This window comes from Rutilus rutilus (genome assembly GCF_951802725.1).
Source record: "Rutilus rutilus genome assembly, chromosome: 4".
NCBI lineage: Eukaryota > Metazoa > Chordata > Actinopteri > Cypriniformes > Leuciscidae > Rutilus > Rutilus rutilus.
Genome location: NC_140212.1, coordinates 36667245 through 36695124, shown reverse-complemented (window position 1 = coordinate 36695124; position 27880 = coordinate 36667245). Strand labels below are relative to the sequence as shown.

The 27880-nt window shown below is 39.7% G+C and overlaps 1 protein-coding gene and 2 long non-coding RNA genes across 3 annotated transcripts; 1 reads left to right on the top strand and 2 right to left on the bottom strand.

Annotated features, from left to right (window-relative positions):
* Positions 1-7160: 7160 nt before the first annotated feature.
* Positions 7161-14199, bottom strand: LOC311289638. The gene is made up of 3 exons (XR_014627186.1): positions 14170-14199; positions 13928-14081; positions 7161-7398 (listed from the first exon to the last, which is right to left on the bottom strand). It is a non-coding gene; the product is annotated as an uncharacterized lncRNA (long non-coding RNA).
* LOC311289068 (uncharacterized protein) lies at positions 8127-11391 on the top strand (the record flags this gene model as incomplete). The annotated part of the gene is made up of 3 exons (XM_084406827.1): positions 8127-8307; positions 9094-10106; positions 10417-11391. 3 exons carry the CDS (start codon positions 8127-8129, stop codon positions 11353-11355), a joined length of 2133 nt encoding a protein of 710 aa, XP_084262953.1. The 3' UTR covers positions 11356-11391.
* Positions 14200-14376: 177 nt separating the features above from the next.
* LOC311290004 lies at positions 14377-14981 on the bottom strand. The gene is made up of 4 exons (XR_014627277.1): positions 14867-14981; positions 14711-14761; positions 14583-14627; positions 14377-14490 (listed from the first exon to the last, which is right to left on the bottom strand). It is a non-coding gene; the product is annotated as an uncharacterized lncRNA (long non-coding RNA).
* Positions 14982-27880: the final 12899 nt, after the last annotated feature.

The following is a 27880-nucleotide window of genomic DNA, read 5'->3' as shown; positions in this document are numbered from 1 at the left end:
GTAAACGATTTCATTGAAAATATATATCTAAAATATTGTAAAATATAAGAATTAGGCTATCTTTGGTCCTATTAACAAAATATAATATACTAGGCCTACTATTAACAAATGTTAAGTGTTTTAACAGTTCAAATTACTTTATCCATTTTTGTTGAGTCAAATGAACCATATATATTAAGCAAAACTAAAATTTTACTATTTGTGTATAAAGCTCTTAACAAACCGGCCCCCCAATATCTGACCAATCTCCTCTGCCCGTACACTCCATCTCGTACTTTGAGATCCAGTGATCACGGTCTTCTCATCGTGCCCAGATCCAGACTTAAAAAACGAGGCGACTGCACTTTTGCGACTGCAGGCCCAAAACTTTGGAACAGTCTACCCCTCTATATCAGACTAGCTCCCTCAATTTCCATCTTCAAAACATCCTTGAAAACTTATTTATTTTCTCTTGCTTTTAATACCCCTTGACTATGATACAACTATTGCCTTTTTTTTTTTTTTTCGTCCTGTTTCTGCCCTGCATTTTATCTATTGCCCTGTACAGCACTTTGGTCAGCCTTGGCTGTTTTTAATTGTGCGTTATAAATAAATATTGTATTGTATTGTATTTTTTTTAGAATTAAGTTAATACCTTTTAGTCACCTGGGATAAAACTCCCCATGCTACCCTCATTTGCATTTGTAAAGCTCACAGCAGTCTCATTTACATGTTAAAGCATTAGAGGGAGGGGGTCACGGGGCAAGCAAGTCCCACGTCAATTTCCGACAATTTCCGACAGTTTGCAGTGTTGCCTGTAACGCCGGTTTCACACTGCACGCTTTAAGGCCTCATTATACTTCTGCGTCGGACCTACGCCGGAGCCTATACGCCGTAGGCAACGGTCATCGTGTCATGACAACAATCATTGTGTCGTAGTCCGCGTTGACGCGCAACTAGGGAGCATGTGAAACCCCGAGGGAGGGGTTCTGGCAGACCAATCACAGCGCTTGTGTCCGCGTAGAATTGACGCGTTGTTACATTTTTGGAGAGGTGCATGTCAGGGTACGCCGTAGGGTACGCGCGCTACACACAGCCTACGACGTAGCTACGGCAGCAGTTCGACGCAGAAGTATAAATAGGCCTTTAGCAGAGCGTAAGCAGCGCAGGAGCAGTGCATATGGTGAGCAGGAGCAGGACACGCGCGTTTTGCTTTCACACTAGCGGCGTGTGTACAGGCAGAGTACTCTATAATGGGTAAGTTGGCATTGCTTTATTTCGTTTTCAAATACATTTAAGAGAAAAGACTTGTCAAGAAGCTTATTTTATTAATAATTTCATTTATATAACTTTTGGTTCATCTTTGTTTTTATTGTTCTGGCAACAAGTTTGTTTTTGGACATTTGTTTTCTTTTTAAATTGCTGTTGGTCATTTGATTGACTGTTTAAAACACAATAGATATCATCAATGCGCTTTTTGGATAAAACTGCGGTGTATTTTGGCCATGATCAATGCATTGTCACTTTAATACAGCGTAAGCGGCGCGTTAAAAATAGACTGGGCGCCGAAACTATCGCGGCACTGCTGTTCCTGCTCTGCTCCTGCTACGCGCTACCGCGCCGCTTCTGCGTGCGGTGTGAATGCACTCATTGAATAACATGGACGCCGAAAAAAATACGCGCTGCTCACGCGCCGCTGACGCTTGCGGTGTGAAACCGGCGTCAATTGCCGTTTGCAGTCGTAAACCTGAACTTCCACGACAATCTACAGCGCCGGTAACTGTCGAAAATCCCACTTTTCATGCAGTGTGCGTTACGTGCATTTACGTTAAGTGTTTCCTGCGTGAGGTACTTTGTTTTGTACGTTGCCATGACGATCACGCGCGCTGGTACCTCAACGTTTCCCACTCACAGACATTGCAAAAATAGGCTGAAACGTGATGCCTGGAAAGTGTAAGTTTCAGGATATTTGGCTCACCAAAGAAAATTATAAAGAATGGCTTGCCAGAGATCCAAAGGGGCATCACTTTGCCAGGTGCAGAGCCTGTTGTAAATCAATCAAAGTGGATAGCATGGGAGAAGCGGCGCTCTCAAGTCATGCGGCTGGATCTACACACAACAAGTAGAGGTAACTGCAGACTGGAGCAATGGGCGTGCCACGAGGTCGGAAAGGAATGAGGCGTGCCGTGTAGTGATGTGCGGATCGATACTAAAATATCGATATCTCCGATACCAGCTTTGTATGTTCTAGAATCGATTATCTTATCAAAATATCGATATTTCAGTAATTTGGAGCTAATATGTAGTTTATTGGAAATAGAAATACAGCGGAAAGTAACCACAATTACCCTCGTTTATCTGAATAATGCCAACTTAGTCGGAACTACTTGTTCTTCCGCCTGCCAAGTCATGAGCGTAATATGGCACTGTACAACTGCAGAGCACGCTAGCCACTCAGTCCGCTGGCACATGTGCGATTATCTCAGGGACACATTTTACTAAAATAAAGTAAATAAATAAGTAATGAAATAATTAAATGACCAAAATGTCTGCAATAGTTCAGCTTGGAGTAAAATGTGTCCCTGAGATAATCGCACATCAATTCAGCCGGCCCAGATTTAGTTAGGTAAGGTTATCTGCAGAGTAGATCATTTAAATTACATTGACAAGGCTGCATTGGACTTTACAGTACGTTTGCCAGGAAAAGTATTTGATAGGTAAGAAGACAGATAATATTGTATCAGTAGAATAATTCTCAGTTGTATTATTCTCCGTCTCATTTGTTTTGACTGATGATTTAACATAGAAATGTCAAAATGTGGGTTCTGACAATTATGAAGTTATTATGGTACTTCTCTAATTATGTATTGTACTAGCCATTTCAATTTGAGTCACAGCATTTTTTTTATAAAATAGAAACTGTACGTAAAGTACCATTTCCTTTCTACTTTGTGGAAGCTATTTTAAAAGTTTGGTTTCATAGATCAAGTAAGATCAAGCATTCAATGCAGTTTATCATTTAATTTGCCCTTTGTATTCTATATTATTTGTAGATAATTCCCCAAGAGCAGCAGAACTCACAAGATGCCTGGGAGAGATGATAGTAAAAGACCTCCAGCCCCTGTCTATAGTGGAGGACCAAGGGTTCCAGGGATTTGTGAGAGCTCTTGATCCAAAGTACAAACTCCCAGGAAGAAAAAAAGCTCACAGAGACTCATCTTGTAAACATGTATGATGAGTGTAAAGGCAAAGTAAAGTCATCTTTGCAAGATGTTAATAGTGTCGTACTTACCACAGATATGTGGACTTCAGTGTCCACAGAGGCATATTTGACTGTAACATGTCATGTCATTGAAAACTGGCAAATGAGGGAATTTGTATTGGAAACCCATGTGTTCCATGGGCAGCATACAGCTGATAATATCAGCTTAGAGCTTAGGCAGATCACAGAAGAATGGGGCATAACTGAGAAAGTGGTTGCAGTTGTGACAGATAATGCTGCAAATATGGTTGCAGCAGTACACAAGGCAGGATGGAGGCATCATCCTTGTTTTGCACATACACTAAATCTAGTTGTAAAGGACAGTCTCAAAAATGTCCCAGAAATGGTGAAGGTCCTGGAAAAATGCAGTGCGATTGTCTCCTTTTTTCACCACAGCAGTAAGGCCACAGAGAAGCTCAGGGATATTCAGAAACAGCTGGAAATAGCAGAACACAAGCTAATTCAGTCAGTAGAGACCCCCTGGGACTCTGTCTTTTACATGCTAGAGAGGCTCTATGAGCAAAATGAAGCTGTAACCACAGCCCTCTGCCTTTTAGGAAAAAATGCACTGTGTTTAAACGTGGGAGAATTATCCTTCATAAAGCAAACAGTTGACACACTCCAACCATTTGAAGAAGTAACCCGGGACATTTCAGCTGCAAAACATGTTTCAGTGTCCAAAGTGATTCCACTCGTGTCACTCATTTACAGGTCAGTGGCAGCTTGTGAACGTCAGGGCAGTCCACTTGCCACACAGCTGGCACAGCAGTGTCAGCGCAGATTTAGGGGTATTGAGAGCATTCACTGTCTAGCTGCCAGTACCTTTCTAGATGTTAGGTTTAAACATCTTGGATTTCGAGACAAAGACAATGTTGAGGTAATGAAAAAACGCCTCTGCGCTGAAATGCAGGAAGTTTGTCAGACAGGAGAGTCAGCTTTCACTTTAACTCCAAGCTCAATGCCTACTGCTAGCTCTACCTCAGTGCCTTCTACCTCAGGGTCTAATTAGGGTCCTGCACCATCTGGTCCAGCTGCGACCAAAGGAGGGATATGGACCGATTTTGACAAACAGGTTTTGTCAAGCCAACATCATCGGTCAGCTTCCACTGATGTACTCATTTGAAGTACGTCGGTACTCAGAGGAAAAACTGATCCCCCGAGATAAGGATCCACTACTTTGGTGGCAAGAGCATGAACAAACCTTCCCAGCCCTGAGCAAACTTGCAGTCAGATACCTGGGAATCATTGCTTCTTCTGTACCTGCAGAGAGAATCTTTTCAAAGGCAGGCGAGGTTGTGAGCAAAAAAAGGAGCAGACTCAAAGGAAAAACTGTTAATATGTTGTTGTTCCTAAACAAAAACCTGTGAATGAGAGAAATTTTGAGGGAAGGTTAAAAATCTTCAAGGGGACCGGATTAACATGTCACTAAACCAAAAAGTGTGAATGTTTATTGTTTTATGTTAAAGGTCCCGTTCTATGCCCCTTTTCACAAGATGTAAAATAAGTCTCTGATGTCCCCAGAGTGTGTATGTGAAGTTTGAGCTCAAAATACCCAACAGATCATTTTTTACAGCATGTTTAAATTGACATTTTTTTGGGGCTCAGAAAAACTAGCTGTTTCAGTGTGTGCCCTTTAAATGCAAATGAGCTGCTGCTGGACGGCCCAGGGGGCGGAGCTTCATGAGCTCGCGCTCAGTCTGTCAGGACAAATTCATCTCACGGAAATATGATAATATCAGAAACTCTCAGTAATGGCGTTCATTTCGAGTCGGACAATAATGCCTACAGAGTCAGAGTGCTGTATAGAGATGAAACAGGTATGGTTTAGTAGTTTAATTACGGTTATTATAACGTATTTGTCATCTGCTTGTATGTATCCATTATTTATTAACAGCCTACAAGTCTGCTGTTTCGGACCAGGTCCGAATGATGATCAAACATGTACTGATGAGTTTAATAAAGTTTATTGTACATCACACAAAAGATGAAGCGTCAGTTTTACTTCAGAAAATCACCGTAAGAGCTGAGTAAACACAGTAGCCTAAGTTATAAGAAGTGCGCAAGTAGCCAGTAGAGTTGAGGGAGCATTCCTGTGGGCGGAGATTAGTCCAAAAACGGTTCTGGTGACATCATGAATGCAGGAAGTAGAGGGGTGTAGTCCAAACGAGTCGTTCGTTGTAGGCTTTGAAAGGCAACTTCTGTTAAATAAAATATCTCGCTTGGCATTGAACTTTGAGCGTTATAATTTTACAGATATTATTTATACTCTAACAACAACATTACACACTAACTAAACTTTGAAACATGGAATCGCATAGAACGGGACCTTTAAGATGTTCAAGCAGGCGTTTTAAGATATACATGCTCAGATGCTGTCAATAAATATGTAAGTTGGCTCTTTTTTTGTATGATAATTCTTCATCAATAAACAAGAAGAACCCATAATATGTCTCGTATTCAATATGAAGTGGCACTTTTGAGTACACTACTTGTTACTTTAATTTCCCAAACAGTCATTTTTGGGCAAAGTATCGGTATCGGATCGGTATCGCCGATACTCACCTTCATTTTACTTGGTATCGGATCGGATAGGAAACCAGTGGTATCGCACATCACTAGTGCCGTGAGGTATGGGGCGTGCCGTGAGGTATTTTCTATTGGACGCGAAAAGCTTCCTGATCCGCATAAAAGCGTGCTTACGGTCTATGAAAGCGAGCCATAACCTTAATCACTATAATTACACAAATAATTATACAAGACCAAATACATTTCTTTCACTGTAAAAATAGCAATGATGATATTAAGAATAAATTCAAAAGTACGTTACCTTGCTTCTGTATGGCGCGGGTTACATGACGTCATCACCACCGCGACTTTTTATAGGATCAATCATTAAAAAACATTGTTTGTGATAAATGCACTTTTTGTAACACATCACTTGAAGATATTGAACATTTATTTTTGTATTGCCCTTTTTCTATTTCTTTTTGGACTGACTTTAAAATAGATATGAGGAACATTTGTCTTAATTTAGAACCTCATGACATTTTACTTTGTTTCCAAAACCCATATTTTTCTGAAAACAAAATTATATAATTCAATTATTTTGGCGAAGTTTTATATTCATAAGACAAAAATAAAAGAAACCCTAATATATTACCTTTTATAACACTGATCTCACAGTATACTTTGAAAGCCTTTCTAACATGAGATCACAAAACAAAGTTTTTGAAAATATCTATAACTACCTTGATATTATAAACTTTGATTTTTGCATTTATTTGTATTATGTGCATTTTATACTTACTGTTATTCTCTGGTTTACACATTTTGAGCTGTATTTACAATGCCTTGTGTTAATCTTTTTTATTATTATTGCATTATACTTGAAATGTCTGTACTTGAACTAATAAAATAAAAATATCATTAAAAAACAAATTAAATGATTATTTTAAAGATAAAATGTCTCCTGACACTATTAAAGTCATACTAGTTTGAACTTTCATTTAAAGTACATACAAACTAAAAGTAATGTTATTTTTATAATAATGGTACAGCAAGTGTTTTTGCTGTATAAAGGCATATATACATGTTTGATCAAACACTCACCATATAATTATAAAATTAAGTAAAAACAGTTTAATAAACTTGTAAGTGACATTAATCAATTAAGCAAAACAAACACCATTTTATACTAAATACATTTATTCAATTGTCATTTTTACAATTCATTTTTTGAAACGTCAATAGAATGTCACCAAAGGCTTGTGTTCTAAGTCAAAACTCATTCCTTTACTGACTCATACTGTAGTAGCAGTCTATAGAACTGAAAAACTCATTCCTTTACTGACTCATACTGTAGTAGCAGTCTATAGAACTGAAAAACTCATTCCTTTACTGATTCATACTGTAGTAGCAGTCTATAGAACTGAAAAACTCATTCCTTTACTGACTCATACTGTAGTAGCAGTCCATAGAACAGAAGCCATCAAACTCTTTGTCTGAATAGAACGCAGTGAAGACCCCCTTCTTTCCACTGCCGCAATATCCAGTGGTGTTTTTGTAGAGGAATCCACAGGCATCACATCTGGTGAGCTTAAACTCCACCCTGTATTCTTTCCTCACATCTGGATTGACTGACTTCCAGTCAACGATACCTACAAGACAAAAGAAAAAATGAATTTGTAATGCAAAAAAATGAATTTAATATATGTGACCCCGCCCATGAGAACCCGGCTAAAGTCGCAAGATCTAATTTTGAGATAAAGAGCGTAAAGTAGTCCTAGTCATGAAAAATGACAAAACTATGGAATATTTTTTTATACTTGTAAATGATAGCTTAGATACTAATGTTTCGAAATGTAGTGTTTAAATTCTCTTCTCTGACATGATAAATATTAAAATTAACACTTTTATTGACGTTACGATTACATTTTCCCCCGAGAAATACCGGAAGGCAGTTCCACAATGTCACATTTTCAATCGGCTGTGAGTTTAATGTTGGCGGATAAACACCCGGTATTTTGGGTGTCATTCGGTTCAGGAACTTCTTTCCTCCCATTAGAAAGTTAATACAGATCATAATATCAATGCGCATCACCGTCACCTAGCTCTGTTTTCGGTATGGCAGGAAGGTTGCGACTTAAGCCGGGTATGGATTTCGCAATGGATTGCTTCGTATCACAACGCACATTTCAGGAGGACTGATTTTTTTATTGAAGATTAACTTGTTGTGAATCTAACCAACATATTTTAAGGACATGTCATGCATGCTACCTCTTGAAACAATTCGGTGTTTGGACACTGACTGACCGTATGCAGCACCACTGCTGAGGAACTTTCTGGAATCTCGAACCAGCGACGATGAAGTGTGATGTTATCCGAAATGGCGGCGCGAGAAGAACTGAAGATTGCATCCTGTCTCAATAAGTTGTTGTCAAGTAATTTAGGAGGGATAGCCTCAAACCAAGATCTTAGAAATTGTATTGAAGATTATTTTGTCGGACATGAAATCAATGATGATGGGGACTCTTTCTTCGACGACTCTGAAGAGGAATTTGATGAAGGTAGGCTATGCTCTGTCTGAATGCCTAGCGTATAAACTCTAGGTTACCTAGCATTATGTTCTGCTTAGATAACTCATTGTCAGTAACAGCCAACACAGGTTTATTCCGTGAAAATGCAGACAATTGGATTTAGTGCTAATGCTGTTGATTATGTCTTGTTTCAATGAGTTATTATGCCCCTCATGATGTTTATTGATTAGACTCTGAATGCCTTGCTCATCACCTAGCTTTTAGTCTGTCCCCTGTTTGCCTAGCTGCTATATATAATAATATCCGTAGATGTCCTGAACAAATTGACAGAGTAGCCTATGTTTTCATGTTTCTGTTCGATCGCGCCCGCGCCCGCCGAGACACACACACACACCATATTCCAGCATTGCAATCTTGACATTGCAGCCTGTTCATTATAGCCATAATAAAATATAATAATAAAATAGTCAGCCTAACATATAAAAATTACACTGCTCTGTTTGTCAGTAGCCTAGTACAATTCGTACCATTTTGCGCATGTGAAGAGGATGATTTTTTCCGTCGATATTGGAAAGTGAGTGAAGTACAAAGCATATAATAAAGAATAGTTTACCATCCAAATACATCGCGAATGTTGAAACATTTTGATTCTAATTAGAGAGTTACGTGAGCCCAACACTGCTTACTTTCACTTTCGCTTATAAAGTATTTCATTTTGGCTTGTTTATAGTTTTTTTTTTTTTCATTCTTGTTCTATTCTGAATATCATTACATTTAAATGTATTTTATGAATAAAAATGTAATGTGCTTTTTCAGACCAAGACCATACTGATGAGGAGGACGAGCCGGTTTTAGTGGTTGAACCCCAAGCTGTAAGTCTAGGAAATATTCAAGTGGAAAAGCATCCAGAATCTCAATTTGCCTCCAATTCTGGACTTTCAGATGCTAAATTGAATGTTGTTTTTTCTTGCAACTGCAAGTTTTACAATGGAGGAAAGTGTTCATCTTCATTCAAGGATCAAGAGTTGCTGTCGCTCAGGATGAGTTATTTGGAGATGGATAGTGTGGCCCTCGATCTGGTCCTGTTAGCTCAAATCCAAAGTCACCTGCACTGTGGGGAAGAGACAGTCCGCACTAAAAAAGCATCACAGACTGCACGGAAACGTTATCGCCTAGATTATTTTTATGAAGGGCTGAAAATATGTCGGGATACTTTCATGTATATGCATGCCGTGTTTAAAGATCGCTTGGCTGCATTAATCAAGCATTACCTGCAGAATGGTGTGACTCCTAGGATCCATGGGAACAAGGGAAGGTTGCCTAAGCATGCGTTAGAAGTTGATGACATCAAAAGAGTGGTTACATTCATCGACAACTACGCTGAGGAAAATGCCGTGCTTCTTCCAGGGAGAATACCTGGGTACAAGAGAGATGACCTCAAGTTGCTGCCCTCCTCCATCAGCAAAGTTGCAATTCACAAGCTGTTTAATGATTCCTGTGAGACCAGTGGCCATCGAGCTCTGAGTGAGCGAACGTTTTATAGTATCTGGCGGCAGTATGTGCCTAACGTGTTGCCGATGAAGCCGATGTCCGATCTATGCTGGACCTGCCAAAAGAACAGCACTTTACTGCTAAAGGCCTCAAAGAAAGACCTGGATGAGAAAACTGAAGCATTTCGGAAAGCTGAGGAACATCTGTTGCAGGCCACAACAGAGCGGTCATTTTACAACACCAAGGTGCAGCAGTGCCGCAGAGTTGTAGCCGAGAATGGTGTAACCAAGCTGCTGGATCCTGGGAACAGTGCGCCCAATTCTTCGTCTGCTTTTGAGGTAATTTACTGCCCTATGCAGGGTACACTCACTGTTATTGCTATGTTGTTATACTGTACAGAACATGTGGAGAACATGCTGTTACAAAGACAAAATCCATCACTGACTAAGCTATCTTGTGATGTCTGTCATTAAGCTCTAGCTTAATGTAATTGTTTTATAATTGTTACAATTTCATGTATTTAGTTAAAATGATGTAATTGACAACATGGCACCATTTGTGTCTGAATAGATCTTAATTTTTGATGATGCATTGACAAATTCAGTATTTACTAATATTTATTCTCTGTCTTCTCTCTATCTCTTTAAGGTTCATTACAGCTTTGACTTTGCGCAACAGCTCCATTACCCTCACAATCCCATGCAACCAGGACCCATCTTCTTCAAGACACCACGCAAGTGTGCTGTGTTCGGCGTCGTGACGGAAGGGCTTCCACAGATGGTGGTCTTCCTTCTAGATGAGGCAACTGTGGTAGGCAAAGGGGCCAACTGTGTCATCAGTCTTCTGGACTACTTTTTCGACAATTATGGTTTGAAGGAGACCCACTTGCACTTACATGCAGACAATTGCTCAGGCCAAAATAAAAACAATGCAGTCATTCAATATCTTCTTTGGCGCGTTGTAACAGGGAAGCATCAGAGTATCACCCTTTCATTCATGTTAGCCGGACACACCAAGTTTGCTCCTGACGCTATGTTTGGCCTGTTCAAGCGCAAGTACAGGAATTCAAAAGTTGACTGCTTGGCTGACATTGAGAATGTTGTGCGCCTGGCTTCTCCAAGTGGTGTGCTGATCCCTCAGCTGTGTGGTGATGAGGCGGGCAATGTCATTGTTCCTATGTTTGGCTGGGACACTTATCTGTTACAGTTTTTCAGGAAGCTCCCCTCTATCAAGCCACTCCATCACATTGATTTCAGAGCAGATGGGACTGTAATGTGCAAGACCCTGTCAGAATCTGAGCCAGTCACACACAAGTTGCTAAAGTGTAACCTAGCAGATGTACCGTGTGAAAAACCTGCCACTTTAAAATCAGAGGGTCTGAGTGAAGAAAGGAAAAAGTACCTTTTCCATGATATCAGGGAATTTGTAGCAGAAAATTACAGGGATCTGGTTTGCCCTGACCCAAACATGCAGGTGGAAAATGTTGTCCATGCAGAGGTTGTGACACCTGCTCCACCCCCAACTCATGGTGTGGGAAGACCAAAAAAGACCCCACGAGCGCTTGCCAAAAGAATAAAACTGGCATAGAACATGCATATGCACTCCCTTTAGAGTTAGATTTCGAATAATTAAAAAAAAAAATACCTTTGTGATTATATTGGTTATTATTGTTATTGATTTTGTTATTGTGATATTGACTGACCACGATCACATGACTGACCACATCATCGTCTGGCGGACTGCCGCCCTAGGCAGAGTACGTTTTCCATTCTCCGGTGCTGGGCCCTGCTGCCGAAATGTTGACTTGACTGACCACGTCTTTGTACAGTGTTATTTATTCCTTTTTGTTAATCACCTCAGGGTGAGACTGTTCTAGGTTGAGTGAATGTTGTTTTCACTTGTGTCTTTCTGATATGCGTTGTTTATTTACCTACTGACTCTCTTGTAAGTGGATCTCTCTCTCTTTTATTATTATTAAATAAATTATTATGAATTATACTCGAGTTGTATTGGCAGGTTATTTCTTGATTATGCATATCCTATTATTAGAGTGCTGGTAATGGTAGGCCTGTACAGTACAGTCTGTACTGTGTACAGTAACTCTGAACACAGTATTGTGGTATCTCTTTCCTCCCCATGCGTTTCAATGTTATTTGTATGCATTTTGGTCATGCATATCATGTAAAAAGACTCATATTTACCAAAATAATAGAATTTCCCCCTAAAAGTATCATACATCACTGAAAAGGGGAGGATGTAAGCTTTAATTTGGTATATGACATATAGTCAGGAAAATTATGGATCAGAGGTATTGCCATTTTAAAAGTTTACTTATTTTCAAATTGGAATTTCTCAAAAACCTAAAATTCCGAGCTCGGAATTCTCCAAATCTTTGAAATGGCCTAACTCAGTCAATATTAGGTATATCAATGAGAAACTTTCACAGCCTATTCCTTATACTGGGTAGAATGACCTGATGTAAAAAAATACATAACATAAAAAAATGACTTTAGCTGGGTTATCACAGGCAGGGTCACATATTAGCTTAACTTGTTCATTTCATAGTAATTGCACAGGAAGATGTTACCACCTGCTGGGCATTGCTGCCTGTCGCACTTCCTCCAGTGCCCATGGGTCAGCTGCAGGGTCATCAGCCAGAAACCACCATTCACCAACGTTTCGCTCCTTTAATTCTGGAACGTCTCCTGGTGGCGGAGCAGTGACAAGGACGTCTCCCTGTCACCCCCTGCAGCTGATAGCTGTTCTCCCTGCAGCTGTTGTCTGGGGTTAGATGTTCTTCCCCCAACACCTATCTTTCCTCCTCAGCCAGAGCCAAAAGCTACCTTTCTCTGCCTCCTCTGCCAGATCCTTTGTTGCCCTCCTTAGCCTCCCTCCGGTCACTCCTGCTTCCCTCAAGAGGCGTATGGTTGACAACCCGAGGAAACCTCGGCATCCGACCTCCACTGGGTAGATGGTAGTCTTCCAGCCAGCCTCCCGGCACTCAGCAGCGAGCTCTGAGTACTTCGCCTTCTTCCGTTCAAAGGCGGCCTCAATCCCCTCCTCCAGTGGTACAGTGAGCTCAATGAGGTGCATCGATCTTGCCTTGGTTGACCACACCACTATGTCTGGCCGGAGAGATGTGGTGGTTATCTCCGTGGGGAACCGGAGCTGCCTGTCCAGGTCAACCCTCATGCTCCACTCCTGGTTGGGGGAGAATGGCCTTGCTGTTTCTCTTGATCTAGTGCTTCTCCTTACCCCTCCTTCCGACACAAAGATGGTGGGGTCCTCTGCTGATGGTGGTTGTTTGCTACCCTGTCGACACTCCTCCAGTACTTCGGCTAGCTTTCTCAGGACCTGATCGTGGCGCCATCTGTAGCGTCCCTGTGAGAGAGCGATCTTGCAGCCTGACAAGATGTGCTGGAGACTTGCGTTGGGGGCACTGCAGAGTGCACAGGATTCTTCATTCCCAAACCACTGGTGGAGGTTCCGAGGGCAGGGAAGCGTGTCGTAGGTTGAACGAATGAGGAAGCTAAGTCTTGCCTGTGGGATCTTCCACACGTCTGACCAACTGATGTTCCGGTTCATGATTCCCTCCCAGGTTGTCCAGCTTCCTTGTCGACCCTGCGACACGGCCTTGATTTTGTAGCGGTCTTCCTCCATCCTCGTCACCTCTGCTACCACCATCTCCTTCCTTTGCTTGCGATTGGCCTTGGACCAAAAGCGTGGCGTCTCTCCCCATCCTAGCCCTGTTCTTCCTGCCTGAACTCTGCCCATGATCTCCCGGTGTTGTAGCCGACCGACAGCTTGATCGACCTCAGTTTGGGCATTCCACTTGCGGCCAGTATGAACCTTGACATTTGCGTTCCTTACTGACTCGTCTGTGGACTCCCTCAGCTCGAGAACCAACCTGGTCTTTTCTTGCATGTAGCCCAGCTGTATAGACTGCAGTGGCAGCTGCAGCATGTTTTTTCCAAAGAGACCGGTTTCAGATAGGCACCGTGGCAGCCCCAACCACTTTCGGATGAATGAGTTGGCTTTTCCATCCATCTTACTTACGGTTGATGAGGGAATCTCACTCATTTTCAGGGGCCACATTACCCTCCTGTAGAGTGTAAACTGGTAGCACCAGTTATAAGCATAAAGTAATACTTATACATACTGTCCAGCCAGGCAAAGTGAGCTTTTTTAAGAAAACCTGGATGGTGGACAGTTTCATTAAACTTTTTGCACACTAGTGACAGAGTGTGAAAGGCTTTGTCTCCTTCTTCATAAACAACATCAAGAAGAATGTGACTGAGCACCTCTGGTGGTAGCTGGAAATAAAAATATGGAAAAACTATTTTAAAATATTACTTGACTCCAATTTTTTTTTTTTTTTTAAGAAATAATATTCAACAGTACATCAGCAAGGCCTCCTGTTGGGTCCATGGCTGAAAAAAAAAAAAAAAAAAAAAAAAAGAATTTTCACTGGCCTTTTTTTTTTTTACATGTGTTATATTTCAAACTGTTTACCATACCAGTTTTGACTTCACATGAGCCTTCAACCTCAGCATCTTTTCTGTGCCTTTTTCGATCTGTAGGAGACTTAGAGAGAGAGAGAGAGAGAGAGAGATATTACAAAATGCTAAAATGTCATTACTTTAAATTTATTAGAATTAGAATTTACCCCGAGTCTTCAAGTAGCAGTACACACCACCATTTCCTTATTCTTGACATATTAGCCTTAAAAAAAAAAAATTTAATACAATGTTTAAAATTCTGTTTTTATAATGGCTTGCAAAAAAAATGTGTAGAACAAAGATCTGAAGACTCACCTCAGAAAAGTCAAAAGCCACCCCCAGAGAAATGTACAGGCCATACTGAAATTCAAAGGCTACTTGTTTAGACCTTTTTTTATTTGGTTTCTAAATTAAACTGATGTTACTGTCATATAAAAACTCACCATGAGCACAAAGACTCCACAATTATTGGAGAAATGCTGCATTGGAATCTCCTGGATAAGGTTTGCAAGCAAATCAAGAAATGGAAAAAAGCAAGTAAGCAAGAAAGCAATTAATTTAATTGTGCTAGAAGAATAAGTGATGATTCAAAAACTTACTGGAAGATCCTTACAGGAGATCTCAGTCCAATGGCCAGGAATGACAGTCTGAGCAACCCTCCTATTAAGTGATTTTTAGAAATTGAGAAATTATGTTGAAATTCAAAATCAAAAAGCATTATCAACATACATTATCAACATACATTACAAAATGTTTGAGGCTACTTGAGCCTACTTGAGGCTTCATCAGCTTAAAGAGATACTTCACCGTTTTTTCATATTAAACTATCTTATTCCCTTAACTAAGACGAGTTGATGCATACCTCTCTCATCTCAGTGCGTGCACTCAATCGCTCAGGCGCGCGGCGACACTTTGAAAGCACTTAACTTAGCCCAGTTCATTCATTAGGGACCCTGAGGAGACAAAGACGCACACTGGACCATCTTTGGAGCTGTGTCACTACTCTGAGGAGACAAAAAAGCACACTGGACCATCTTTGGAGCTGTGTCACTACTCTGAGGAGACAAAGACGCACACTGGACCATCTTTGGAGCTGTGTCACTACTCTGAGGAGACAAAGACGCACACTGGACCATCTTTGAAGCTGTGTCACTCCTGGGAGGAGACAAAGACGCACACTGGACCATCTTTGGAGCTGTGTCACTACTCTGAGGAGACAAAGACGCACACTGGACCATCTTTGAAGCTGTGTCACTCCTGGGAGGAGACAAAGACGCACACTGGACCATCTTTGGAGCTGTGTCACTACTCTGAGGAGACAAAAAAGCACACTGGACCATCTTTGGAGCTGTGTCACTACTGGGAGGAGACAAAGACGCACACTGGACCGGTTTTGGAGATGTGTCACTACTCTGATGAGACAAAGGCACCATCTGTTTGACTACTTTGCACATATTTATGTGCTTTATAAAATCAGACTTTTTAATTAGGGTTTTTGAGCAGTGGAAGCAGTGAAAGTGCTTGGTTTGTCTGCATTCCAAGTGGCAGTCAAAGATGATCAAATCTAAAAGAATCATAAACATCAAACACAATTTAAAATAGGAAAATTCATATATAAAGCAAAACATGTTTGTCATAAGTTACCAATTATGATACGTAACATCACCGTTCACGTTATTATCTATAACCTTAACAAGTTATAACAGGCATGCATATCACAACTGAACTATACTTACGTTCATGGCGAACCGCGCGAAGTCTGTGGCTTTGCAAATGACTGTGTATGTTGTGATATTCACATGGTCTAAAAACACTGAGAGCACAGAACGGACATCGATATAAATCGCTGACTCTGATGTCTTCGATGCAAATGGACTCATTAATTCTTCTCACTGTAACATGTGTCTGTCAACAACAATTAAATAATTACCCAAGCTGAAAGATGTAAAGCAAAGAGAACCACAAATTATATCGCACATGTATTACCTCCGCCATCTTCTTTCCGTCTAAAGGAAATGACGATTTTTTTTTGCTAAAGGAAATGACGTATAACTATGGTTACTGCTGATTGGCCAAGGCAGTTGCCAGGAGGAAACTCCTTTGACCAATGAGAAACATCTTGCCACGCCCCTACGTCCTGCCACGCCCCTACCTCTTGACACGCCCATTACTCCAAGCTGCTGCAACCCCTGTCTCACTAGATGTCCATTTAGAGGTTGTGATTGCACGTTCACACCATAGACTGTAAAAAATATGGACAAAGCGTCTGTGACGTCACCCATAGACTTTCTGAAGAACGGGTTTGAAGCCGTTTATGGGGGGTATGGGCGGCGCCATCTTGGAAAATCTTGGGAAACCCTAACCCCGCCCACCTTCTGACGCAGCGCGCGTCACTCTGCTACTCCGGTTATCTCTGTGTATATTTTAAGCAACGAAATATGTTATAAAACACCATACTAACTCTTTTCGTTTTCATTTAAAGAAATCTTAAACATTATAGCCACACAAATGTGGTTCAGGCAACGCGTATTGATTATATTCAACTGCACATAACGTTTGCCTATTTATAACAAAACGAAATATAAAACACAAACCTGCCTCTTTTCGTTTAAAATATAATATAAAAATATTAAACATTTTAATATGGTCCAGGCAATATGTGCATTTGTACTAAACAACAGATGTTGCAGTAAACAACATTACAGATCATATTCGTTGTATTAAAATTTTAAATGACAAAACTCAACCCAGTCTCTTTTTGTTAAATTTCAGTTTTATCAATATTAGCTATTATAAAAGTATAAGTAAAAGGTAAAGTTACAAGAAGCTATACAAATAAAGCAAACAATTCAGTCAAACATAAAAAGTCATGCGCGCGATCTAGTCTAACCATACAACGGTACAAGTTAAATATAGCTTATAAAGTTATGAAACTTCCCCTCAGCCAAAACGATTGCCCAGGGAACAAATTATAGATTCACGAGACCAAAAATCGCCCGTTAGATATAGACAAGACGAATTATATCTCATGTTTAACCACTACAGAGACGCCAGAGTCCGCGCCAAACCTCAGAACGTCTAGCCGATGAAAAGCTGTTCCAGGCGGGGTACATTAGCGCCGAGCGCCCGATCATCGCTGGATCTCACAACTGGATACAATTTTCATAAATCTTTATAAATAAACCACAGATTTGAGCTTTAAACAACTACATTCTCGCCTGAAAAACTCTTAAAACTACATTTCATGATACAGAAACAGTAGTATTATATGTCAACTGTATTAAAAAATGGCGCTTCTTATGTTGTCATTCTCCGTGGCGCTGCCTTTCAGCTGTCAATCAAGCTGTCAATCAAAGTTAACCACGCCCTTATTGTCATACATTTTATATCTAAATACTATCTAAACTAACGAGTAAGAAAAAAATTCACTACCCTCGCCGTTGTCAGGCACTCGGAACCTATCGAAAAATCCAATAAAAGTCCATGGGACCAACCTGTAAAAACATGAATTTATGCTGTGAAAACGGACATTTTAACATGGGGGCTATGGACATTTGCTCCCTTTTGGGACCTTCCCCTAGCGGATTTTCGATGTATTGCAGTTTTTCGCACTTCCGGGTAGGCTTCATTTTTCAGATCAGAATGTTGCCCCTTGGTTCACACACATGATCAGTTTGATGCTTGAAGTTGATGTAAGATTTTTTATTCAAATATTTAAAATGCAAAATGAGTGATTACATTTTACATCTGTTTATTTAAAAAAAAAAAATTTGATAAAAAAGAAACATGGCGCAAGATCTTGTAAAAAAAAAAAAAAAAAAAAAAAAAAAATTTGAACAAAAATGAGACTGATTGAATATTTAAAAATATAAACAAACAAAGCAGAGAATAAAACAAACTTTTAGGGAAAAAATATAGGCCTATTATGCTACAACAGAATTGGTTAACATTAACGAAAGCAAAATATGTAAAAATACATTTAAAACAAAATAAAACAAAACAAATTCGTGGCCGAATTCAAATCGGTTCAAATCCCGAACAAACAGTAGTAGACATGGGCTATTCAGACGATAGCTCTGTGGTCAATGCATTAACAATAGCCTCTCGGAGCTTCTAACGATCTGAGATCGAATCTCAGTGTAGCCGACAGTGTTTATGTTTTTCCGTTCTTGATGCTTAAATATGCATCTGTTCAATCGTCTTGTTTAATTATCAATTGTACATTACAAAATTTGCAACATGTTGTGCCGCTGCAAAGACGACACATCTGATGAAGGAAGACTGTAAGCCGATTGCACCAGAAAATGAAGATGATGAAGCTCGTCTTTAATCTGCTAAATTATTTTTTGTGTGTGTGTGAATCATTCACGAGATTGAGATGACTGACAGTGATACCCGGCCATAGCAACGGAAGACATTTTTCAAAACAGATCGAACAAATCATAAAAATACTTTCAATACAGTATTACTTTCAATTAAAAAATAAACAATGAAAATGTTAAAGAAAAAAAAAATTAATTAAGTTTGAAAACCCATCGCACATTTCAAGGTATGAATAAAGTGTCGGGACAGTTTATTTATTTAAACAGGGTTGCATCGATAGAGTTTATTCCCTTTGTGATGCAAAATAAGAAACACAGAACATTTGCAACATTTTAAATTTCTATTGTCAAAGAAATTGCAGCTAAATTAAAAAATTAAAACGGTACAAAACGAAAAAAGTTCAAAGCAACATAAATTAAGAACAGGCGTTTTTCTTTGCCTCTCTCGCGCTGGATATTTTTTTAGTATGTTTGGTCTCCCTCACTGCGCGCGGCGGGTCTTTCTCGAAATTAAGCATTTCAGCGTAAAAAACACCATACAGCTGATAATACTGTATATGTCGCTGTGTGTCATCCACACAAATCACGAAAGAAAAAACTGTAACAAATAGCTTTTGTTCCTTCAAAGATACAACATGCCTTGCTGAATTCACCTTACAATAAAACGAGGTGGGTCGCGAATTAAAGAGCTCTGTATCTGCTAAATTGAAATTGTGTGTGGAAAACCTTTAAATACAATCAACTACAATATATAATTTAATAAGATATAGGGCCTACTGTACATAGGCTATGGACTTTTGGAGATTTTGAGATTAATCCTTAAAAGAATTTAGCCTTTGCCTGCTCATCAGGCTGGCTCCGACACTCTCCATATGAAAGACGGAACATTAACACCTCTGTCCTGCACCCCCACGATAAAGCAACTATTGCCTTCTCCAAACCCCCCACAGGCTAGCTGAGTTTGCAAAACAAAACAAAGAGTTTGCCACTCGTCGTGGTGTGCCAAAACACTTAATTATAAACTTCAATATTTCATTCAAAACAATCTCAAAACGCTTTGTGACATTTTGAAAAGCCGTGGATGCATTACTGCCACTGAAACCATGAACGCAACAGAATACTGGTTCTGATTTTATTGTTTGTCGTTTAAACGTCATATATATATATATATATATATATTTTTTTTTTTAACAGAACTGCTTTTGAAATTACGATTGGAATTATTATAGGCTACAGAAGTAAAGTTATTGTATAATATTTGTTCCTCATTAGTGTAAAATGGAAATGCATGGTGATTTTATTTTGTAAATAGGCTATAAGCAAAAAACTATGTTTTAGAACTAGACACATCTCTCTGCATCAACAATAGACTATAAAATGCATTAATATGCTAATATAAAAATATCAGTAGTCCAAGTTAGTTCGGGTTTCGAACCCGTGTCATCTAAATGATCGTAACGTAAGTTCAACCACTCGGCCACGATTGACTCGTTGTGACATGGCCTAACGTTCCAGTGTGTGTTCGCTCAAACGCTCTTCATTCAAATGAACGCGCCGCCGCGTTTGTCGAACACTAATTCAACATGCCAGAATAAAACCTGGCTTTAGAACAATGCATAGCGCCACTCGTCGTGGTGTGCCAAAAAATTTACAATAATTTAGTTTCATTTATTTCAGTGTTAATGTTTGAGTTAAAAAATCCTCTACAAATTAAATTAACACAAAGTCGGCTATAAGAGTCCTTTATAGGCTACGTAAAAAAGCAAAGGGCTTACAGTCTTAACATTTAGGCTACTTTGCTTAAATTCGATACATTTATTTTCAGTAGGCCTAGGGCCTAATAAATTTGTAGGGATGTAATTTCAGTATGCTTTACCAACGCTATGTATTCAATTAAAGTTCCAAGAGGTCTGGTCTCTATATTTCCTTCCCAGCTGACACTAATATGCAAGTGCACAGCAAAAATCTATTCTAAAAAAAAAAGTCTATAGGCCTACTATACTGTTGTAGCCATTAAATAATCTCATTTAGTATCATATTTGTTAAAATATTATAATGTTATTTTTTTCCATCTATGTTGAATATGAAAAGTGAACAGCACGAGTAAGATAGGATGCATTATATCGAGAGATGGATATGGAGTGGGTCAGACATGATTTTGACCACTTCATTAAGTTTTGTTTAGTAGAAAACCTTTCTTTAAAGTAAATTTCATTTTCTATAAATTGTATCTTAATTTTAATCAATTTTTCATCAACCAATTGCCTGGATTTAAATAAGTAAGAGAAGCAAATATAACAGACACTAATCATGGAGGCACCCGCGCGGTCACTTGCATTGCACGTCAGCTGGAGCGCATCTCATCCTCCTAACTTAACGAAACTCAGCGTATGCCTCACACAGACATGATAAATACATCAAATACACAAAGCTTGAAATGTCTTCAAACGAAATAATTCAAAACGAAAAGAAAAAGGCTACTCTCTGATTATGTCTTTATGTGCATTTCTCTCTAGGTGCGTTCACTACAAAAATGGCGATCGTCAACTTCATCTTTGCAGTCGACACTGTCAGAAAACACTAGTTTATTGATAAAAATCAATGCACGCATCACCGGATTTACAAATACACATCTTGCTTGTTGCACGCACACATTATGTCGAAAAAACGAAATATTATGTTGAAATAACATTATTATTAATAATAGCCTACATCTTTTAGAATATTTGATTAAATGCTGATTGTTGCGCTTGTTCAATTTAATAAAATTAAAACTTTCATTGTGATAATTAAAATAATTGAAAATTAAATATTTAGTGGCCAAGTTTTGCTAATTTATTATATAGGCTATTATATGCCTATTGCCTATATTAAGTAGGTCATATTAAGACAAGGCATATATTAAGTTATTTTAGCTGTTATGAGAAAAATAAATTTAACGAAATCTAAAATCTAAATCTAATAAATCTAAAAAAACACTACACTACACTGCCAAAACAATACATTTTAAACTTCAAAGTTTAATTCAAAACAATCTCAAAACGCGTTTTGAATTTTTTTTAAAGCAGTAGCCTACCCTATATAGCTACATTAAGGGCATTGAAACCAGGATCTTAACTAAAACGCGTTCCAAGTAATCTCTCAAAAATTATGCCACACTACTCCATGTCTTTTTTTTTTTTTAAGGACTGCTTTTGAAATCACTATAAATTACTATGCAATTGTATCGCTCACGAGAGCTCTTCATTTATCTAATTCCTCAATAGAATAGTAAAAATATTCAGCGTCATTGCTCCTAATATCTATATTTTTAACTTTTGATTCTATTTTTTCAGTTCTAAAATTGATTCTATCTTTGGTTCTATTCTGTTGTAGCCTAATAGGCCTATTTATATATATGAAAAATATGCCTATTAGGCTTAGGGTTTTATATTTAACCCACTTACATTTTAAAATACGGCAATTGCCGCTGTTTTGCACAATGTCCCTTTGCGCCACCTGGCGGTCATTTCGGGAACGACTTTGAAATGCGGCTGGTTTATTTTCGCGGCGAAATCACCGCGGCGGCTGGCGCGGCGGTATTAGGCATTCTGGTTGTCCACCATCTGTATCTTAAGCAGATCGCAAAGTGCTCATAACACATAATGTTGTATCTGTTCATTTCAGGTGACATGATGAAGCCCTCTGGATGGCTTATATCCATCGAGGGACATGTCGTGATGGGCCCACACCCTTTCTTTTTACACGGAGTAGCTGCTTTCTTCAGCAGCTATTACGTCTTCAACCTTGAGTATCCTGCCGCTGGATCGTCGACGCTGGAGTTCATTCAAAGGTATTTTATAAAGATCACATTTAATCGTGTAATTCACATTATAGTACAGGCTTCCAACTCAATGATTGTCTTGAGGTCTAAAATGCTGACAAACGAGGTACCTGAGGCTAGCCTGGTGAGACCATCCTGCTCTCGCGAACTCATTCAATTTCTCTCTGCAGATCAGTCTGGGTTTCTCTCTGCAGATCAGTCTGGGTTTCTACACATGTTATGCTGACAAATACCTGCCGGTCCAATCACAGCTATTTATTTTGTTTTGGGGCAGGCTATGAGATGATGATTTCGAAACGTCTATTGCGAAATGCGAATGTATTGAATGAAGTAGATGAAATTTTCTTTAAAAGCAGAACAAAATGCTCTCAGGCCCTTAATTGAAAAGGATGTGTTTGTCGTACTTTCAACAGGGTTTGGTTTTAATTTACCAACTGGCCAATTGCGTGAAGATGCATTTCAGTGGCGGCACACGTTGATATGGCCTCTCATAGTAGAAAATCAACTGTTTGGTTACCGACATTTTTCAAAATATTTTCTTTTGTGTTCAGCAGAAAAAAGAAATTCATACAGGTTTGAAACAACTTGAGGGTGAGTAAATGATGACCGAATTTTCATTTTTGGGCGAACTATCCCTTTAAGTGCGTATCATATGCACGCGAAAACTGCCTTTCATAAGAACTACAAATACAATTCGTGGTATTCGCACTTTCATGACATCGGGCTGAGCAAACACATTTACGTTGTGGCAACGTCTGCGCGAAATTCAACAACTGAGAGACGACATTCTGACAATACATTTTTTATGCTAGATATCCCCCATTTAGCATGTTATGTTTTGAGGTTAATTTTTAATTAGTCAGATGTTCGATAATTATAGCCTATACTTTTTAAATATTGTTTATCCTTATTATTATTTAATGGGCCTAACCATAAATTAGAAACAAAACACCTAAGTGTACACTTAGAAGAGTAAAAATGACAGAAGGTTACGTTAATTCAACTTTATTAAAACTGCATGGCAATCAATTTGCACTTCCAAAAGTCATACATTTGTGAAAAAAAAAAAAAAAAAAAAAACCAATATACAAATTTATTTTAAGTATAATAAAATAAAACATAAAAAGCAAAGGCAGATCAGAACATTTAATGAACAAAACCGGGTTAAGTAGCCTACATGGCAGACAGGGGAGTGTAGTCGAAAGCCGGGCGATAAAGGTCGGTAGCAGTAACGTAGACTAACCATGTTCCGTACAGCAACGATGTTCCGTACAGATGACCTTTTCCCGCCGATTGCTGAATAAATACTTCCAGGTCATAAATAAACTATATATGTGTGTGTACCTCATTTCTCCCGCTTTCATCCCTGACCAAGAAAGAGAATCGCCAGCCGTTTGATCCAGAGAGATTTCAGTAAGTTTGCTAGGTACGCCCACTGCGCCTGCTAATGGAGGGTAGGCAAGCTGCAGCCCAGATATTAGCGTTAGGTGGGGAGACAATTACAGCGGTGAAAATGTATATTTCTAAAGGATTAATGCTTCTCACAGTAATATAATCCTCATGAATTGATTATTATGTTATCATAAATCATTAAATATATTACCTTTGGTTGAATAACTGCTTTGAAATGGGAATTTTTAAACGTAAATTCCAGACAATGGCCGGTTGGCGCAACTCTCGCACTGAGACAGGCAGCAGAGACGCAGCACGTCTGTCAACACAGACTGCGGACAATGATGATTATTATATTTATAAATATAATATTTTAACATTTCAAAAGGTCATTCTTTAATAAATCAACAATATTATATATAAGGTTCTATATGTTACTGTTAACTCTTATATTACTATAACTGAATTGATAACTGAATTATTTCATAGCCAACTTTCCATAAAAAGAAATGTTATGTTTATGATACTGTTAAAACAATGATAGGATCTTCACATGTTAATGTTATTTAATAAAATGTCATACATCAAATGATTGTTTAGAAATATTTTTTATTCACAGTTGTATGTTTATTTCAAAGGAAAATAAGAAAAGTCAGAATGTCAGGCAGAAAAAAGCAGTATACTAAGGTAGTGCTAGAAAAAGCAGTTCAGGAAGTGATAGAAGGAGCTAGCTTGAGGCAGACCTCCAAAAAATATGCCATCCCCCACACAACCCTGCAGGACTACAAAAAAAAAAAAAAATACAGTCTGAACCCTCATCCTAATTCGGCCCTGACACCTGCAGAAGAAGATGCTCTCATCTCATTTATTTTCTGGATGGCAGACCACGGCTTCCCAGTCACAAGAGCTGTGGTGAAAGTGCTGGCTATTGGCATTATTAAAGAGAGTGGCAGAGGGGACAGTACCACTGTCAATCTGGAGAAGGGGCCAAGTGACGTCTGGTGGTCCAGATTTAAGGCCCGCCATCCAGAACTCACCTCCCGTACAGCCGATTCCCTAGACAGAGCAAGAGTCCATGGAGCTACTCCAGAGGCCATCGAAGGATTCTTTAAATTATATGAAGCCTTATACATTCGCCACAGTTTAGAGGACAAACCCCATCTTGTCTTGAACTGTGACAAAACTGGCTTTGGGGACAAGCCAAGGTCCAGGGAGAAGGTGCTGTGCCAGACCGGGAGGAAGCATGTGTACCAGCAGCAGCAGACGACCAGGGAGCACATCACAGTGCACTGCTGCGTGAGTGCAGCCGGGGACAGCATCCCTCCCTTTATCATCTACCCCGGCTGCCTCCCAAGTAATGCATACAGGCTGGATGGGCCCCCCAACGCTCTCTATGGCATCCAAGAGAAGGGGTACATGGACTCTGAGCTGTTTCTTAAATGGCTCAGGCATTTTGTGCAGTATGCTCCAGAGGAAAGGCCAATCATATTAATATTGGACCAACACGAGACGCATGTCTCAAGAGACGTCATCTTATACAGCAGGGAAAATAAAATTTAGATCCTCTGCCTCCCTGCCCACACCCCACACATCCTACAGCCCCTAGACATCGCGGTCTTTAATCCACTTAAGGCTGGTTTTTCCACCATGGCGTCCCGGATGGGTCTAGTGCGAGGGGATCTTGTGGTGGGGAAAAAGCAGTTTTCCTCCCTGCTAAAAGCAGTCTACCCCACTGCCGTCACCGCACTGAACATTAAGGCTGGGTTCCGGAAGGCAGGCATCTTCCCTCTGTCCAGGGGGGCTGTGGACACAACCCAGATAATTTTAACATTAATACAATGATAATTTATCCTCTAAGTTACTTGCATTTTTTTTGTGGTGTGCTAATGAGTATTAAATATGCTGTATTGTCTTAGGTGGTGAGAGTGCTCCCATCTGTTGATGCCAGGCCATCCAGCGCTCCCGTCACTACCTCAGCCACGCCATCCATCACTCCATCAGCCACGCCACCCATCACTCTCGTCACTCCATCAGCCACGCCACCCATCACTCTTGTCACTCCATCAGCCACGCCATCCATCGCTCCCGTCACTCCCTCAGCCACACCATCCGGTGCACCTGCCACTCTCACACACACATACAGCGATCCCACTACTGACACACAGACATCAAACACTCCCTCCACCACTCCAACACCTTGCCCCACCTGCAAAAGGGGGGTTACAAAAAATTACCTGGTAGCAGCAGGGGTCATTCCAGAAAGTCTTGCAAATGTCCTGATGAGCCCAGCCTTGGACAGGAGGGACAAGGTGAGGCGTCGCCTTCCGCTGCCAGCCCGCGTCATCACAAGTGACGAGTATGTTCGACTGCTGGAGCAGAAAGAAGCAGAGGAGAAAGAGAAGGAAGAAAAGAAGAGAAAGCGCAAGGAAGATATAGCAAAGAAGAGGGAGGAAAAAAAACGAGTGCAGGAGGCCAAAAGGCAGAAAAGACAAACACCACCTCCCATTGAGGAAGATGGGGAACACTGCACTGTCTGCAGTAGGGTGGTCCCACCTGGGTCAGGAGATGGGGCCATTGATGAATGGGTGCAGTGTGACCTTTGTCATCTTTGGTTCCACGTTGAGTGCGCTGAGGTGGAGGAAGTGCCAGACACAGAGTGGCTTTGCCATAAATGTTGTTTGTCCACATAACCTAACACACACACACACACAATGTAAATAGTTTTAAGTAGTGCACACACACACACACACACACACACACACACACACACAATTAACACATCCTACTGCTGATTTACTGACAATTTCTAATTTTATAATCAGTTTTAGTGTTGAATTTAAATGGTGCACACACACGTTACAACACTCACACACGCACACAATATCCTTGTTTTAATTATTAAATGTTTTAAACAAATGCAAATTGTTTACCCTCCTTCTTGTTCTTCAGAAATATATGATCAAGTTGTTTTATAACGTTTCACATGGTTCATGCTTAATTCACGTGCCATAATTAACGTAATATCATGACACAATCATGACTTACCATCGCGTAGTGGTCTAGCTTATTAGGCAGTAGGCAAATTAACTTCAGTTTTAACAAAAAAAAATGTACTCACCTTTCTTATAGAATATCCTCTTCTTTTAAAATAAATAAACAGCTCACAAATGAGCATAAATAAACAGCTCACAAATGAGCATTTTAACGTCGAGTTTAGCAGTTGAAATCTGAAATGCGCTCTGTACGGAACACCGTTGGCCACCGTTGGTAAATTAAACGGATTAACGGAATCAGTCAGGAGGATCCATCCACAAATCCAGAGTAGGCAAACTAAATAGCAGACAAATCAAAGGAAAAACTAAACGTGTGCAAGCGGTTACCAAACATTTTTTTTCTCTGTGAGTTTTCAAAAAAAGGAAAAAAACATTAATGCCAAGTCAAAAAGTAAAAAAAACACAAATGCACCAAGTCTATGCCGCGGTCTGTTTGGTTTCCATGGTGACGCGTCTAGCTTGTTACGTGACACACCCAGCCACAACAGCGCTGAATGAATGATGATCTGCTTTTATGTCATTTTTCCTTTTTTACATTTGTTAGCTATATGGCATGAAATATCTGATATTCCGATTGTCAAATATATGCAACGCAATATATATAAAGCAAAGTATTGCAAGAAAAAGGCAAAATGAATGCGATCTTAAAGGCCATGTTGCAGGTTTTTTTTTTCATCGAATTTGTGCAGTTTACTTGTTGGTAATAAACATTTAAACTGTTATCCATTGTATTTTATGTTGTTGGGTATCACAAAACGCAATATAATACGAAAGAGTAGGCTATCTTACAGCGGTTTGCAACGATTCTCCTTTCCGCCACAATGCATTCCATTACGTCACGTTGGGGAGAGAATATTCCAAAGCCCGCCTTGAGAGCGTTTAGAGTGACTAGAGAGACGAGTAGTAGACGAGAGTATTCAGATAGCGCAGATTATACAACATATCTCTAGTCACCTATAACTGTTTAAGCTGGTTCATAAGACTTCGTTTAAAAAGAATGGTAAAGTAAACAAACAATTAACA